Below are 15,280 nucleotides of genomic sequence, written 5' to 3'. Positions count from 1 at the left end.
CACCACCTCCCCCACATTCATTAATTGCGATTTGATGAGCTTCAAACCAAATGGTCCTCGAAGCACCAGCCAGCTTGATTTTCACAGACCAAAGATTCGATGGAACGAGGCGATACCAACGCTGAGCAAGGAGTCGAGAAGGTTGGTCGAAATCCCACCCTTCACGCCATTTTAATGCCAACGTTACACCTTCTTTTTCTGTTCTATTCTATTTACAGGTGTCTTCAGAACCTGGCACGATACCACCCGCCGAAACCGAGTATCATCGTGCCACGCTCGCGCAGTGCCGCGGTGCTCGTCGCGCTCTTCGTCGGTCGACAAGGCGACCTTTACGTGCTGCTTAGCCGGTAGGTGTGTTTCCATTGTTCGCGTTGCCCTCGGGGCCGCTTAACGCGATGTATACCAATCATCTTCACCCCACGCGCATGCACTTGTGAATACACCACTTCACCTCCGTTTTTTGGCTTCTTTGCTACAGACGCTCGTCGACGCTGCGGACGTACGCTGGGGACACATCGCTGCCTGGCGGGAAGGTTGACCCGGAGGATAGATCTATAGAGGACACTGCGGTGCGTTGACTCTGTGCACTTGAACTTGTGGGTGGTGAAGCTGAAGACATAGCTACACTTGTTTTTGGCTAGAGGCGGGAGGCGTTTGAAGAGGTATTGTATTCGTATTCTTTGGAATTCGATTCGATAATTGGCTTGACTTGGAACCACTTTGCCACAGATTGGGCTGCCGCGCGATAGAAACAAGGTCCCGCTTCTGTGCATATTAGAGCCATTCCTTGCCGCTGAACTTATTGTAACCCCGTACGTCCTCCCCGCACCTCACCCATTCACATCCATCTATCCATATATCTAACAAGCGGGCAACAGTGTCGTCGTACTAATTCTAGATAATACACTCCGGGTACGCGTCCCAAAAAAATTCAACTCTTTCCTACTCCTACTCCGTCGGATTACCAGTCCAATTGACACCCTGCCATAGCCCATTTTAAATAGAGATGAAGTCGCCAGCCTATTCTCACACCCGCTTGCCTCGTTCCTGAGCTCCAACCCACCCTTTCCACACGAACCCGACACACTCGAAGTCCCTTATCACAAGTCCTTCGACTTCAAGGGCAGCAACCGAGCCGAGCCTGTATTCCGCGTCCACCAGTTCCTGACTGGCCGCGAGGCCGGTGGAATTAAGCCCGTTTTCGGGCTGACTGCGTATGTGTTAACTATTCCAATTCCCATTTCCCTCCAACATTTCCTTTTCCATTCTGCCTTCACGTACATTTTTTTGGCTGCCCGTCTTCATATATCCGTGTTGTTGTTGACATGTTTGTTAAATCAAGGGCAATGCTTATTCGGGTCGCGACTGTGGGGTACGCGCGGCAGCCGGATTTTGAAGTGAGCCCCCCACACGCGCCGTCGAACGAAGAAAGGATTGCGTGGGCGCTGCTGAATCGCAAGGTGTTTCGGGACGCGTGTGAGCGGGACGGGGTTGATCTGCGCGCTGCGAGACGTGTGGTGGAGGCGTGGGATAAGAGGGAGGCGCGTCGGCGGCGAAAGGAAGGGGAACGCGAAGGCAGTTCTACATCCCACCCCAAGAGCAAGTTATAGCTTGCGTGAATATACGACTGGTATATATGTATGTATGTCTCAATGTATGATATAGTTTGTATATGGGCATGTATAATACTCTTAAATTCACTGTCAAGCGTATGGAGTAGCGAGATGCGCATTGTTATATTTTGGAAGACAATTTGGGTTGTGGGGGGATGCTGGCATGGTGATCCTTGGTGATACTAGGTTGCTGCGCCAGGGTCATACATCATATCAGAGCTCGAGGCTTAGGAGTTAGAAAGTGTGGTTCGTGGGAACTTTACTAGTTGAGGACTTCGTCTCAGGAAAATTAAAGTTTCACTTCATCATGTACTGTTAACTCTACCTACGGGACAGAAGCTTCCAGAGGGAGTATAATTGATGATCCGTTATTTTCTCTATTTCTGGACTCGGTACATGACGGCAATACCGACGAGAATGCCAGACTTTGCATATGTGAATCTGAATGGGCCGGCGCCTATTATCCGAAAAAGGAACAAACTGGACCTGAAAATGGAACTGAAATAAACTGTTCGCCAGAATTTCCTTAACCTAATTGTATTCCTGACCAGATTGCCATACTTCTTGAAATTTTTGTGTGCACATACATGACTTTTGGGTAAAGGAAGATTGCTCACTATTCATGCAACAATGGAAGTCACAGCCATGTTCTCGCTATTATGTACTACAGCCATTGTCTATATTACACGCCAGCCTTCCTTCTTTAGAACACTATTAAAGCCGATTAGTTGGTATTGCCCTGACTGCCTGTTCATGCTATTACCAGTGGCACTCAGTACGAGCAAATGGGGCACATTGGACATTTTCGGACATATTTGTCCCACCGTTTTATATATAAATAGGCAGTTCTATATCATCTGCTTTCTCAGATATAATCAAGCTTACATTCCCCACCACACTGCATCTAGTCTATCATGAGCCAGAGCGCCTCCAGCAATTCGAATGTCAGCAACAATCAGCGACAGGAAGGGTCGAAATTGCAAAATTCTACTGTTATTGCAGCCATTTTTTCTTCAGAAATAACGTTAAGGAACAGCAAAGAAGACCAGGATGCTTTTATCACCCTTGTTCGATCCATATCCGACATCAGGTCCGAGGTCAAGCAAATTGAAAGCCTGGAAAACGATAACAATGTGCTTTACGGTGCACTGCTTGTGCTATTGCGGTTCGCAAACTCCAAATATCGCTTCCCTATTTCAAAGATCGATGGCTGGGATCTTTTCCGAACGGCGTATATGGTTTCCCTGAGGGCCTACTCCGATGAAACGGGAGTAAAGCAACCGATGACCAGGAGCTGGAACCTCTATGTCGAACGCAGAAATAAAGCAATAAATGCAGAAATAGTAAAGGGGATAGGCGAAAGGATGGACTGGGATATTAATCGGAGCTCAGCTACTATCAGGGGTCTGATCCCTGAATTCCGAGGTATGCTCGAAGATGATTTTGCTACAAACAAGAAAAGGACGAGATTTGGGTATCCAAGGGAGTTTGAATCCGTATGATCACAGTATACATCGCCCAAATATTGCTTGTACTACTCTTGCTAACTCTCTTCTAAACAAACTTATTCATGAAGTCTGAAGAATTCACGATCATATTTGACGGAAAATCGTAAGGCTGGCATCAGTACGGCTATTTTTAACAGCGGCAAAATACTGGAGAAAAGAACCACAAAAAATCGTATCCATTGACTAGTTTATTTCATTATTAAATTTACGATATGTATGCTATCTCTTCGCAGTAAAGATAATGGACAAAATTTGGTTGAAAGCAGCGCATAATGATAACTGGATTTTCAATTCGTTTGATCCCGAAGTTGGCAACATTGAAATATTGATGGGTCATCAAAATACGATCACGTGGTGGTAAATTAGTCTCGAAGGGCACAATTCTTGCAATCACCGAACGTCCATCACGACTTCTGACTCTTGGGTTTTCACCACTGTTCTCTCAATTCGAAAGCGGACGTTTTGTTTACATGTGCGTATGGTAAGCTCTGGATTTCATCTACTCCCGTTTTGCCTCTAACGATGTCGAAAAGTTCAAGGCCTCGAAATTTGAACCAAGTTACGCAATCGAGAGAAGCGCGTTCACTCAATTCAAACTCTACCTACGAGTCTGAGGTATCTGTTATACGTGCCCCTCTTTTTACCGCATCGTGCACGTATTGGCCCCGCGACACTGGTTAAATCATCGTCACATTCAGTACAGCCTGATCTCACTGTCGACGCTATGAGCTCAGCGATAGCTGCAGAGCTTTCCGGAAGCACTGTCGACAAATCAACACCTGTATCCAAGGTCTTTGCTTCATATAACACGCTTCCAATCTCCAAATTCCTTGCGGACTGCAGTCTCTACGATAACCAGGCTAAAGGATGGACTCCTCTAAAAAATGTCACTGGTGTGACGCAGGAAGAATTACTCTATACACCTCTGAGCAAAATAATTCAGTCAATTTTTGATTATTTTGACAAGGGTGGCCCAAAATTGAGATGGATAGATGAAACTTACAAAAAACGAATTACCCATGTCGAAGACGGGATAACTATTCTACAAGTAGGAGCAGATGGGCAAACAACGCCAGTTATTCCCCCCAAGTCATCGCCGGACCTGGCTATTATGGGCAGAACATCGAGATTTTTTATGAATCCTGCCATTGCCGAGCGCTCCGAATATTCACATTGTCTAGCTCCCCTTGAGGTCAAATTAGAGGCTACATTCAAGGCAAACAAGAAGGAAATCACACAGCAGATTGGGATATATGCGAGGTATTCTAGGCATGCATTCCTACACTTCTACTTACTCACTTTATCTACGTATAAAAAGACAGTGTTTCATCCAGCAACCTCATCGGCGCTATGTTCCTGTAGTCGTCTTGACAGAAAATCATGCCTATCTGAATATTCATGACCGTTCAGGAGTGCTTCGCGTCGATTCGAGCATCAACTATCATACCGATCCTGTGACTCTGGTTCGGATTGTCCTTGGTATCTCTTCCATTGAACAGGATCAAAAAATCTCTGCATTTGACACGCGAATCAAGTGGGAGCATGGTGGGGACTGGCCTCAAATCACTGTTTCGACCCCAAAAGAGCACGCACGGTCACTGAGATTGACGACCACTTCGCGTGCCTCCTACGTTTATCAGGTGGTGGGAACACCTTTCATTCGTAGATCTGCTCGTGGCAGAGGCACTGTGTGTTGGAATGCTGAGCAAGTGAGCCCTCCTCAGCCGAATGGCACTGTTAGTGCAGTCCTTATAAAAGATTCATGGCGGTCGTCTGGACGCCAAAACGAATGGGAGCTACTAAAAATTGTCAAGGGCCTGGCTGGAGTTGGTCAAATGGTCGCCTATGAGGATGATACCGAATATCCAATATCCCAATTCAGAAACCATGTCGTCAACGGATTGTATACCAACAGTCGACCATATACCGCCGATCGTATTTTTTGCCGAATCGTCCTTGAAGCTTATGGACGATCCATCAAATATTTTCAAACAAAGTTGGAGTTATTGCACGCATTCTACGACTCGGTCGCAGGTAAATAGTCATTTCTGTATTTCAGATTTAAATTTCTAAACCTTTTTTTTTTATGATCAGGCCACAAAAATATTTGGCAGAAAGGAATTTTGCACCGTGATATCAGTCTTGAAAATATTCTTTTAGGGAAACCAAACGCGGAACCAGGGAACCGTGGAGTGTTGATAGACCTGGACATGGCTATAAAGGTGGATCGTGAAACCAATCTGTCCGGCAGTCAATTCAGAACGGTATGTACCCTTTATTTGGACATTCATGAAGCGTCCGCTCATATATATTATCAATAGGGAACGCGTGCGTTCCAATCTGTTGCAGTCCTTAAAAGTGCTGGATGGGCACAGGCCTCACCAACTGTAAACATACCGCCGCAGGACCATCTTGATGACCTTGAGTCTTTTCTCTACGTGTTATCATGGATATGCATGAAGTACAATGGGCCGGGAAATTGCATTGTAGTCCATCACCTCGAAAAGTGGGAGGACAATGACCCTGAAATTTGCGCTACAGCCAAGAGGGACTTTCTTACAGCACCTTTGTCAAAAATTCAACCATATTTCAAGAGTGACGAGGTTTTCCGTAAACTCCTCAAGGGCCTCGCGCGATTATGTGAGACGCACGTTATCGCGAAGTATGAAGTCGAAGAAGAGAGCGGAAGTTTTCCAGACTTGAAAACTGTGTATGCATCGGAAAACGGATCTTCAGGAAAAGACCATGATAAATTTTTGGAAATCATCAAGGCCGCCATAGTAGCACTGGAACAGCTTCCTCCTGAACGCGTGCTTTCCCCGTCCAGTGACGCTGCTCCTATTGAAGGTCCTGCCAACGAACGCAACGATATCGTACCAGCACGTTCAACGCTATCTAAAAATCGGGATGCCTCCACTTCCACTTCCAACCTTGACGCATCTCTTCATGGTGGAGAGAAGAAACGAAAGATAGTTGAGTCTCATTTGGACGAACAAGGCGATAAGAAGCGATCCAGAGGTAGCCATGAGGCGTCTGCTTCCCGGACCACGCGTCGAACAACTACGCAGCAGCAACAAGTCCGCCGTTCCTAGGACCACGAAGCACGATATACCATCCCCCCTTTTTTGATACTCTTAAGTTCTCACACGGTGTCGACATTACCTTTGTTTGTGGTTATCGGTGCCATTCTTGATTTCATCTAGCTCTACCAGTGGCGATCTTCGATGTATTTGACACCTTGTGTTTGTAAAGGCCATGTCATGTTGTAAATTAGCAATACAAATATCAGGCTCAATTGCCGCTTAACAGATCGTCGGACATAATCAAGATTGAATCGATGGAATTGCAACGGCGAATAGAATACAGGTTGGTATAATCGTACAAAAGTATAGCGTAACAACTAACAGCGCATTAATCTAATTACAGCATGAGAGATTTTGAGTATTAAGATAAAAATCATGAAAAAATGATATGTCGTCAGAGGGGTTGCGTGAGTACTAAGCGATACCAAACATGGCGGAATACTGGGGTACTTTAGTGTTTCTTTTCATCTTGGGATTCGACATCTACTTCTTCAACCGAGGATTCATCTGGTATGAGTTCCTTCGGCTCTTGTGGAATAAGAAGATTGAGAATGGCAGCAACAAGACCTGCAGCAAGGACTGAAGAAAAAACGATCAGTGAAAGAAACCAAATAGTAGACAGTTTTAAATAACGCACAAGGTGTGCTAAGGACAATGGTGATGGAGTCAAACAAGCCTTGAAGACCCTTGTTTGGATTGGCTACACCGTCAAAGAGATGCCTGAAAATATCATGGCGCAACAGGTTTCCGAATCCAAATGCCAATGCCGCAGAAAGGATAAAGCGTTCTCTCCTCTGGAACTGCACATTGGAAATGACGCGGACGCCCGACGCGGCGACGTTAGCAAAGAGGAAAGTCGTCACGCCTCCAAGAACAGGGTTGGGAATCGCGAGTAAAACGCCAGAGAGTTTGCCAAGGACGCCGAAAAGGATTAGGAAGAAGCAGCACCAACGTCCTGCACCACGATTGGCGCATCGGGTGATGGCGATAACTCCGTTATTCTGGGCGAAAGTTGAGAGGGGTGTTACAGTGAAAAGAGCTGACATGAAGCCGCTAATTCCATCGCCGAGAATGCCACCTTGAATTCGGGAGTCGAATACGTCTCCGACGACCTCCTGACGGGAAACCTCGGCCGAAGCAGTAATGTCACCAATGGCTTCCATTGCGAGGGACACTAGTACGGAGAAAAAGGTTCAACCAGCAGTAGCAAAATCGGAACGAAGAGTACTTACCATAGACAGCCATCATAGGGAGAATTGCAGGAGCGTAAACCCGAAGCTTGAAAGTATGCACCCATAGGAAAGTGATTGCAGGAGCACTCTTGATTGTAGAATCACTCATGTAGCCTGTAGCACCCGCTACGATGCATCCAACCACAAGACCGACGATGATGCTGATGTTCTTGAGGAAAGGTGATCCAAATATTTCGGTCAGTATGATGGTGGAGAACGAGAGGAAGCCGAGACCGATGAATTCTGGTGATCCCCAGCTATAGGGAACAAAATTTGAGCGGGTGGATTTCAAGGTGAGGTTATAAAAACGTACGGAAGTGGCCTCGGTGCGAAGATTGTGGGGCACAGCTGGAAAATACCGCTATCGGGACGGTCTTTACAATTGTTGGAACCTCCTCCCCAGTTTGCCATTCCAGATTCTCCGATGAGCGAAGCGCCTATCATGAGAATGACGGTTCCTAAGAGCACATTGAGTGAGCATGAGGCAATGTAGTAATTGAATATCGCGTACCAGTAACGAGAGGGGGGAATATGCGTTTAAGGACTTTGGGGGAGCAGAATGACATGAAGATTTCGAGGAATGAGCAAACAAGTGACGTTCCTGTGCAGAAGGTTAGAAGACTGTTACGGAACAATCCATGGCGATGAGCAAAACATACCAAGAACCATTCCGTATGCATCAGGGCATGGACCTCGAATCAGAGCACCGTTAGGACCTACTGTTGAGGGACATGTTCCATCCTTGTACATGGCGTCGAAAATCTGTGTGGGGTTGGTAAAATAAATATATCGTCTTCGTACAGTGAGGATTCACGAACCGCATTTGCCGTTGAGAGCGTGGCGAAACTTGTCCCAACAACCGTAATAAGCCCAGTGCCCAAGTAGTAGCCTTTGAAAAGATGTATCCGGGACATTTGCACAAGACTCATGATGCCTGTGAATAATAACGTTGAAAACCCGTAAAAAGGAAGTTAAAAAGAAATACATACCGCAGCCAATGAGTGATGCTGAAATCATGTATGCTGACGTCTCAGCATCCAAGTTGAGAGCAGAAGCGAAGATGATAGGGGGCGTGATGAGACCAGCTAACATGGCAAGAGCATGCTGAAGACCGCTTGATATAGCAAGGACGAGAGGGAGGTCGGTATCGAGTGCATAGAATGGCGGAGCTCTGTCCGACTGCTTCATAAACGGCAATCTAGGGGAGCATAACCTGTCAGGAACAGAGAAATACATTGCGTTAGCCCATAACTCAGATAATAGAAAGTTTTCTAGTGCTTACCAGGCATAGTCGTAATCACCGATCCAACCTTGCTTGGTGGTAACTTTCTTCTTCAAACGGGCTGCCCTCTCCTTTAGTGGGCCAAATCGAGAGGAAGAAGCAACAGCTGGAGGTGCAATAGCCTGAGGCTGCTCCTGTACGTATGGTGTCGACATGGAGAAGGGTTAGAAGAGAGGAGGCTGGCTTCCCCCTGGAGTGTAGTGATTACTGCAGCGAAGGGATGGATACTGTCGCCACTGTCCGCACAATTTCCAGTGTCATATTTAAAGGACGTCGACCCAGAGCCGAGATTGTCAAACGAAAGATAATAGGAGATATGATACCGTTTGATAAACAATGCAGGCTTGCGGCTTTGATTGAAAGCCATTAAATTTCAGATAGGCCTCGAAATAAGGCTCCAACCGTTTCGTTTGTTTATCGTTTGTAAACGGTATATACCATTTACCGTTTCGTTTAGTTTATGAGCCTTGCTAAACAGTTTACAAACGTTTATAAACGGTTCAAACGGTAACAGATTTTTGTGCTAAAGTATATCTCTTTTTTGGACAATATTGGGTGCGTATTACATCAAATGATTCATCTTTTATTCTTTACACCAAACTAACTCATTTGCACTCTTTTTTTGGTCCCATTTTTGTACCAATTAGGTGCCGACTATTATCTTCCTTGGCAAATCGGCCGCATTAGGACAAATGATGCGTTGAACGCTGTTGAACGCCTGCCCTTGTAGCCACCCTCGAGCTTACTGTTTACAAACGTTTATAAACGTTTGTAAACTGTTTATTACCGTTTCCGTTTAGTTTGTAATAAAATTTAAACGGAAACTAAACGGTTGGAGCCTTACCTCGAAATATTGCAGGAAGTGACACGAACGGTATAATATGCGTCAAATTTCGGCGCTACACAATCACAGCAGACGGCTATTTTCATGGTTTTTCAAACTCGTTGGCGCATGGATATGATTATGGTGTATCTTGGGAGGTTGAAAGAACATCACAGAGCTTCCCCATTGCATGCCAAGAGTGCAGATACTGTGTCCGCGATAACGGCGAGTCGGCGACTAGGTGTTGAGTTTGAACAATGGTCAGCGATAGGTCTATACGTTGATAGTCATCATCCAGTCATTTCCAACGACCTCAATCTTATCTGCCTATGGAATACGCCGAGATAAGAACATAACTAACATGTTAAAGCATTTGCGGTCAGGCCAGACGCTTTCCAGGCAATTCCATGTTGCATTACAACGTCGAGATGCAACTTTACAGGTAATCATTAATGTTCATAGGTGTCTTCAGCGAGTCGAATATTAAGACTACAGTTAGAGGGTGTATGAGAGCGCAAATGAAGTGAAAATTCGTACCTTTCCAACGCTTCCGTTATGAACGTGTGCAAGAAACCTGGACTTCCAAGATCAAGTTGGATAGAGGCAAAATTGAATTTCCATCAGTGCATTTGATTTCCGACATCAATAGTCTTGTGATAAGCAACTCATCAATACGTCATCTCTTCCAAGAAGGCGCTTGATTTTAACATGAGATTTAGCTTCAAGAATTCGAGTTGACGGTAAATGCTGAGGCCTGAGGCCTGAGGATTTCGGAGCACAAAGAAACCATCATTTTCAGCTTGCTTCAGATGGCAATCCCGACTACCTTGCTTATTGCCTAGGATTTTGGCTTGCTTCATCGTTAGATGCCCCGTCGATTTTTATAGGCGTACAATCCATTTCTACCAAGATACATAGAATTAAAAATACAACAACAAACTACATGCCCATATAAGCAGTGCCTAGTAGAGCACTGAGGAATAAGGTAAATATCAAGTGAACTTACGAATGACAAGCAAGAATCCATAGTCCAAAATTAAGTGCCATCAAGGGTCTACCAGCATTTCTTCGTAATTATCATCGTCTTCGCCGTCTTCACCATGTCTAGTGTCCATGAAGGGCGTAGTGAGAAGAAATCCGTTTCGGAAACCATTGGCCATCCTACTGCGTGCGTTGACGCGAGAATCGACTCCCCCGAAATCATCCCAGCCTCCGCCCGCTGGCCCACTGAAGAACCTCCGTTTCGTCGACTTGTTCGGCGCAGAGCCACACTCGTAATGCGCGTACTCATCCTCATGTGTCGGTATGTCGTAATATTTCCCAGTCAGTAAACTCATACGCCTCTTTTCAGCGTCGGCCCTGTATTGGGGTTGTAGACTTGAATGCCGACCGTTGACGCGAGAAACGGAACCCGACCGACGAGAGCCATTTCGCCAGTTGGCGCTCGTAGAGGATTCATCCGAGTCCCAGAAATCAGATTCTTCGGATTCGTCCGTCGTTGTATCGGTTTCCTGGAGGTTATATAGATAACGAGCATGTTCTATAAGGAAATAAACGTTAAAGGCGTCTTTGGAATGTTGAAAATGAATATAGGCGCGTACGGGCAAGTTTTTCGTCCAACTCATCTCGCCCAGCCTCATCATCTCTCCCAAAGCCTAGATGTTGTCTAACACTCTCGCGCGGAACGTCTTGCATTTGTACCGAGGGTGCACATTGTAGCTGCTGCAACTGTTCCAATACGGCTTCCCTGAAGTTTAGACGTACAAATTAATGGAATATTGAATGAAAAGGATGAGGCTTGGACATACCGAACAGAATCGAGCGTGCCTTCCTTCACATTAAGATCCTCCATATTATTCTCAGGCACCTCCAATCGATAGCGAGGACCGAACCACTCGAAATATTGGTTCCATGGCAAGTTAGGGTCAATCTCATTTTCGATTCCGAGTGCACATGCTGTTTCATATGTCCATGTTCGGGCAACATTTTTGACAGTATAACCCCCACCGCCGAGCAAAATCAAGGGAATGTTTTGTTTTCGTAGGAATTGGACACAGTTTGCATGCCCCTTCATAGTGAGATTGAAGCAGCCCAGTTTGTCCCCAGCTAATGAATCTGATCCACACTGCAGCACCACAGCGGACGGGCGAAAGACTTCGAGTACTCGTGTAATGACCTTGATGGGAATCAGTCAGTGGGCCCATACTCAAAAAAAGCACAGTGTTGGAAAATCTCACCGGTTCAAAAACGCTTTTGAAAGATTCATCCGTTATGCCATCTTTGAATGGTACATTTACCGCGTATCCTTTCCCCTTCCCGCGCCCTCTGTCGTCCTGACTTCCCGTCCCAGGAAAGTATTCTCCAAATTTGTGAAAACTACATGTCATAACACGGTCCGTCGTGTAAAAAGCTTCTTCTACTCCGTCTCCATGATGGCAGTCGATATCGATGTACAAAACTCGTGGGTATGTTCTGAGAAGTTCCAGTGTTCCAAGGACGATATCGTTGATATAGCAAAATCCAGATGCCTCCCGTTTTTTAGCGTGATGCAGTCCTCCAGCCCAGTTAATCGCGATGTCTGCTGCTCCTGAAGTTATTCGTTGTGCAGCACCTGATGGTATTAAATTAAAAACCGTAACTATGGCTTATAAGTTCATCGTCACGTACCAATAGAGCCTCCCGCCGAAATCGAGCAAAATTCAAACACCCCTTCAAATGCAGGATTATCTTCACCAACGAGAACTAAGAGAGGAATTGAAAGATTAATAATAAGTATTAGTAGGAATTGTGGAAATGGTCAACAGCGGCGGAACGGAAGAGGGAGATGAAACAAGCGGTTGTACGAGGAATGTAAATTATGGTAAGGAGACGTACATCGCGTCCCATGATAGGTCATTTTCTCAGCAGTCTCGGGGGTGACTTTGTGTAGAAAGTTTACGTATTCGTCCGTATGAAATGAGCTCATGACTTCGGGTGTTGCGCGCTTGGGTTTCTACATTATGTCGAAGGTGGTTATTGAACACCTGGGGTGTACATGTACATAGAAAAACGTACCAAAATATGCATTTTGTCAAGCATCCCGTACGCGGTGACTAAATCGTGTGTTATGCGTATCCGGTGTGGCTTCATCGGATGACCCAGACCATAAGTGTATGCCCCCACGTCCGCTGCGAATCCGTCAGCCGTGACGTAAAGTTTTTCGTGTAATTATACACGCACAGTCGTAATAGTAGGCCACTTTTCGTTTCGACATTGGGAAATGAGAACGGGGCCTCCGTTGTCGAGGTCAGCGAGGAAAAGGTGGGGGTGTAACCAGCCGTTCCTCCTCGACGAAAGTCTGTGCGTAGTGATCACGTGTAAGTATTTCGATCGTTAACCCGCCCCGGAATCCCGGTGGCCGACTTTAGGGCAAGCTCAAGTCTAATCAAGGGTTCTGTGATGTCGACTGTTGAGCGCAACAGTGACCGCCATGTACTCGGTCTCCTCTGTCTTGACCCACAATCTCAGTCATGCTGGACGAATGGGCTACAAGCATTCTCCAACATGACCCTATGCAGCTTTACCGATCCAAGAGAGACCAAAACCACCGTTCGGTATCCTCCAAGTACAACATCCTCGGTTTTATTTCTTCTGGTACCTATGGTCGTGTGTACAAGGCCCAAAGCTTGGAGGACGATGGAACGATCCATGCAATCAAAAAGTTCAAACCAGACAAAGAAGGCGATGTCGTGACATACACTGGAATAAGCCAGAGTGCGATTCGTGAGATTGCAGTGCGTGTATATCACCGTTTGGCTTGTCCTCATAACTAAGATGATGCAAAGTTGAACAGGGAGATAAACCATGAGAACATAGTTGCACTCAAGGAAGTCATTCTGGAAGACAAATCGATTTTTATGGTGTTTGAATATGCTGAACACGATTTCCTCGTGCGTTTTGCTATCATGACATTTCCTTTTGTATTTTAATTACACAACATTTATTTAGCAAGTAATCCACCATCATTCTCAGACTTTACGGGCACCTATCAGTCAGGGCGTTCTGAAGTCTATGGTCTATCAGCTCATAAACGGCTTGATTTACTTGCACTCCTGTCACATCCTTCACCGTGATCTGAAACCGGCCAATATTCTGATCACAGCTGGAGGGGTCATCAAAATAGGTGACCTGGGCCTTGCACGACTCATCTACGAACCTCTTCAGCCGCTTTTTGCTGGAGACAAAGTCGTCGTAACAATTTGGTACCGTGCTCCTGAACTTCTTATGGGAGCTAAACATTATACCAAGGCCGTCGATTGCTGGGCAGTCGGGTGTGTTATGGCTGAACTGATCAGCTTGCGTCCTATCTTCAAGGGAGAAGAAGCGAAATTGGATTCCAAGAAGAACGTTCCATTTCAGCGTGACCAACTAATCAAAATTTTTGAAGTAATCGGCACCCCCGAAGGTTAGTCATTAATTTGATGAAATTTAAGCATGGTAATTTACCGATCAAACATTTAGAAAAGGATTGGCCTGGTGTTGTAGATATGCCAGAATATCAAAGTATGAAGCGTCTTGATCAGTATGTTAATTTTAGAAGGCACATGTTAATGCACTACTGAACACTTCTTAGTTTTTCGAACCGTCTATATGATTGGTTTAACTCTAGATTGCGCAATTCTAATGGTTACGACCTTCTACGTCAACTCTTCATTTACGATCCCGAAGCCAGACTCACAGCCAAAGACGCTCTACACCATAAATGGTTCCAAGAAGAACCCAAACCAACTTGGAAGTGCGTATCTCATAATTCCTATTCTTTCTGTTATGGCGTGGGTTGTTTATATATCTTTCCTCTAGCGCGTTCCAAACCGTTGCTGCACACCAAATACCTCCTCAACGAAGAATCACACAGGACGACGCGCCATCGATGGTACCTGTGCCTCAGAACACTTCACACCAAGGACATGGCCACATGGTCGGTGGACCATTTGTACAGTCACACTCCAAACCTGGGAGTACTGCCAGTTTTGCGAGCTTGAGTGGTGGAGGCCCGTACGGAGGAAATCAGCCGTCCGGTGGTAATTCGAGCAGAAAGAAAGCACGGATTGGGTGATTATTGCTCACGATCGAAGTGACGACATACATAGTTCGTGGAATCCTCTTTTTCCTTTGTGGTCGATTCAATCCCATCATCTGGAAACTCTATTTTCCGTGTCTGTTCAAACCCGATGCCACTCTGGAACCGCGTGTTCAAACGTTCAAGGTTTATGCTTGTCGCGCCTAATGAATGTGCACTGTCTATTTCATATCAAATTTGCGCAAGTTTCTGGTCACCGATGTTTAGCTTGAAACTACAGTATGTATGTAGCATCAAACCATGCAGTTACTCGGATACAATACTGCTAAATTTAGCGCTCACATAGAGAGGTCTCAAGGGAAGAACAAGTGGAGCTAAGGTTGTATTTTTTACACTCGGCTCTGGCTACAGGCGGTTGCTAAGCTCTTCTGGGTACAGACAAATCATTTGAAGATGACTTATCCAGCAGCTTTTCAATCCTCTTCCAAGTACTATTTAGCGGAAAACGAAATCAGAATGGCCGAATGGTTCAGAAGCAATTGGTGGCATCGTGTTTCCCCACATTTCAGTTCACGTGGTATCACGAAGTAGGACAGGAATTCGGCTTATTCAAAACATGCTTGGTGTACATCCTCTACTTGCTCTACATCAATTTCCGAATTACGACAACCTAACATCGC

General features: G+C 45.6%; 5 protein-coding genes across 5 annotated transcripts; 3 read left to right on the top strand and 2 right to left on the bottom strand.

Moving 5' to 3' along the window:
- Positions 1-34: 34 nt before the first annotated feature.
- Positions 35-1,610, top strand: JR316_0004264 (Nudix hydrolase 22, chloroplastic; the record flags this gene model as incomplete). Its single annotated transcript, XM_047890033.1, has 8 exons — positions 35-141; positions 219-347; positions 479-569; positions 642-662; positions 730-812; positions 879-912; positions 991-1,214; positions 1,343-1,610. The coding sequence occupies 8 exons, from the start codon at positions 35-37 to the stop codon at positions 1,608-1,610; spliced, it is 957 nt and encodes a 318-aa protein (XP_047749794.1).
- A 917-nt stretch (positions 1,611-2,527) lies between these two features.
- JR316_0004263 (uncharacterized protein) lies at positions 2,528-3,228 on the top strand (the record flags this gene model as incomplete). Its single annotated transcript, XM_047890032.1, has 2 exons — positions 2,528-3,109; positions 3,190-3,228. The coding sequence occupies 2 exons, from the start codon at positions 2,528-2,530 to the stop codon at positions 3,226-3,228; spliced, it is 621 nt and encodes a 206-aa protein (XP_047749793.1).
- Positions 3,229-3,643: 415 nt separating this feature from the next.
- JR316_0004262 (uncharacterized protein) lies at positions 3,644-6,213 on the top strand (the record flags this gene model as incomplete). The annotated part of the gene is made up of 5 exons (XM_047890031.1): positions 3,644-3,736; positions 3,825-4,381; positions 4,440-5,155; positions 5,216-5,385; positions 5,443-6,213. The coding sequence occupies 5 exons, from the start codon at positions 3,644-3,646 to the stop codon at positions 6,211-6,213; spliced, it is 2,307 nt and encodes a 768-aa protein (XP_047749792.1).
- A 442-nt stretch (positions 6,214-6,655) lies between these two features.
- JR316_0004261 (Purine permease) lies at positions 6,656-8,873 on the bottom strand (the record flags this gene model as incomplete). Its single annotated transcript, XM_047890030.1, has 9 exons — positions 6,656-6,783; positions 6,842-7,378; positions 7,437-7,693; positions 7,750-7,894; positions 7,948-8,037; positions 8,096-8,198; positions 8,255-8,370; positions 8,426-8,649; positions 8,719-8,873. The coding sequence occupies 9 exons, from the start codon at positions 8,871-8,873 to the stop codon at positions 6,656-6,658; spliced, it is 1,755 nt and encodes a 584-aa protein (XP_047749791.1).
- A 1,714-nt stretch (positions 8,874-10,587) lies between these two features.
- JR316_0004260 (histone deacetylase (class I) Clr6) lies at positions 10,588-12,607 on the bottom strand (the record flags this gene model as incomplete). The annotated part of the gene is made up of 7 exons (XM_047890029.1): positions 10,588-11,081; positions 11,143-11,288; positions 11,350-11,717; positions 11,779-12,152; positions 12,209-12,283; positions 12,416-12,533; positions 12,596-12,607. 7 exons carry the CDS (start codon positions 12,605-12,607, stop codon positions 10,588-10,590), a joined length of 1,587 nt encoding a protein of 528 aa, XP_047749790.1.
- Positions 12,608-15,280: the final 2,673 nt, after the last annotated feature.

The sequence above is a fragment of the Psilocybe cubensis genome, chromosome 4, assembly GCF_017499595.1.
Source record: "Psilocybe cubensis strain MGC-MH-2018 chromosome 4, whole genome shotgun sequence".
NCBI classification, from domain to species: domain Eukaryota; kingdom Fungi; phylum Basidiomycota; class Agaricomycetes; order Agaricales; family Agrocybaceae; genus Psilocybe; species Psilocybe cubensis.
Note: the sequence above shows the minus strand (reverse complement) of the source record. Positions and strands in the feature narration are given on the sequence as shown.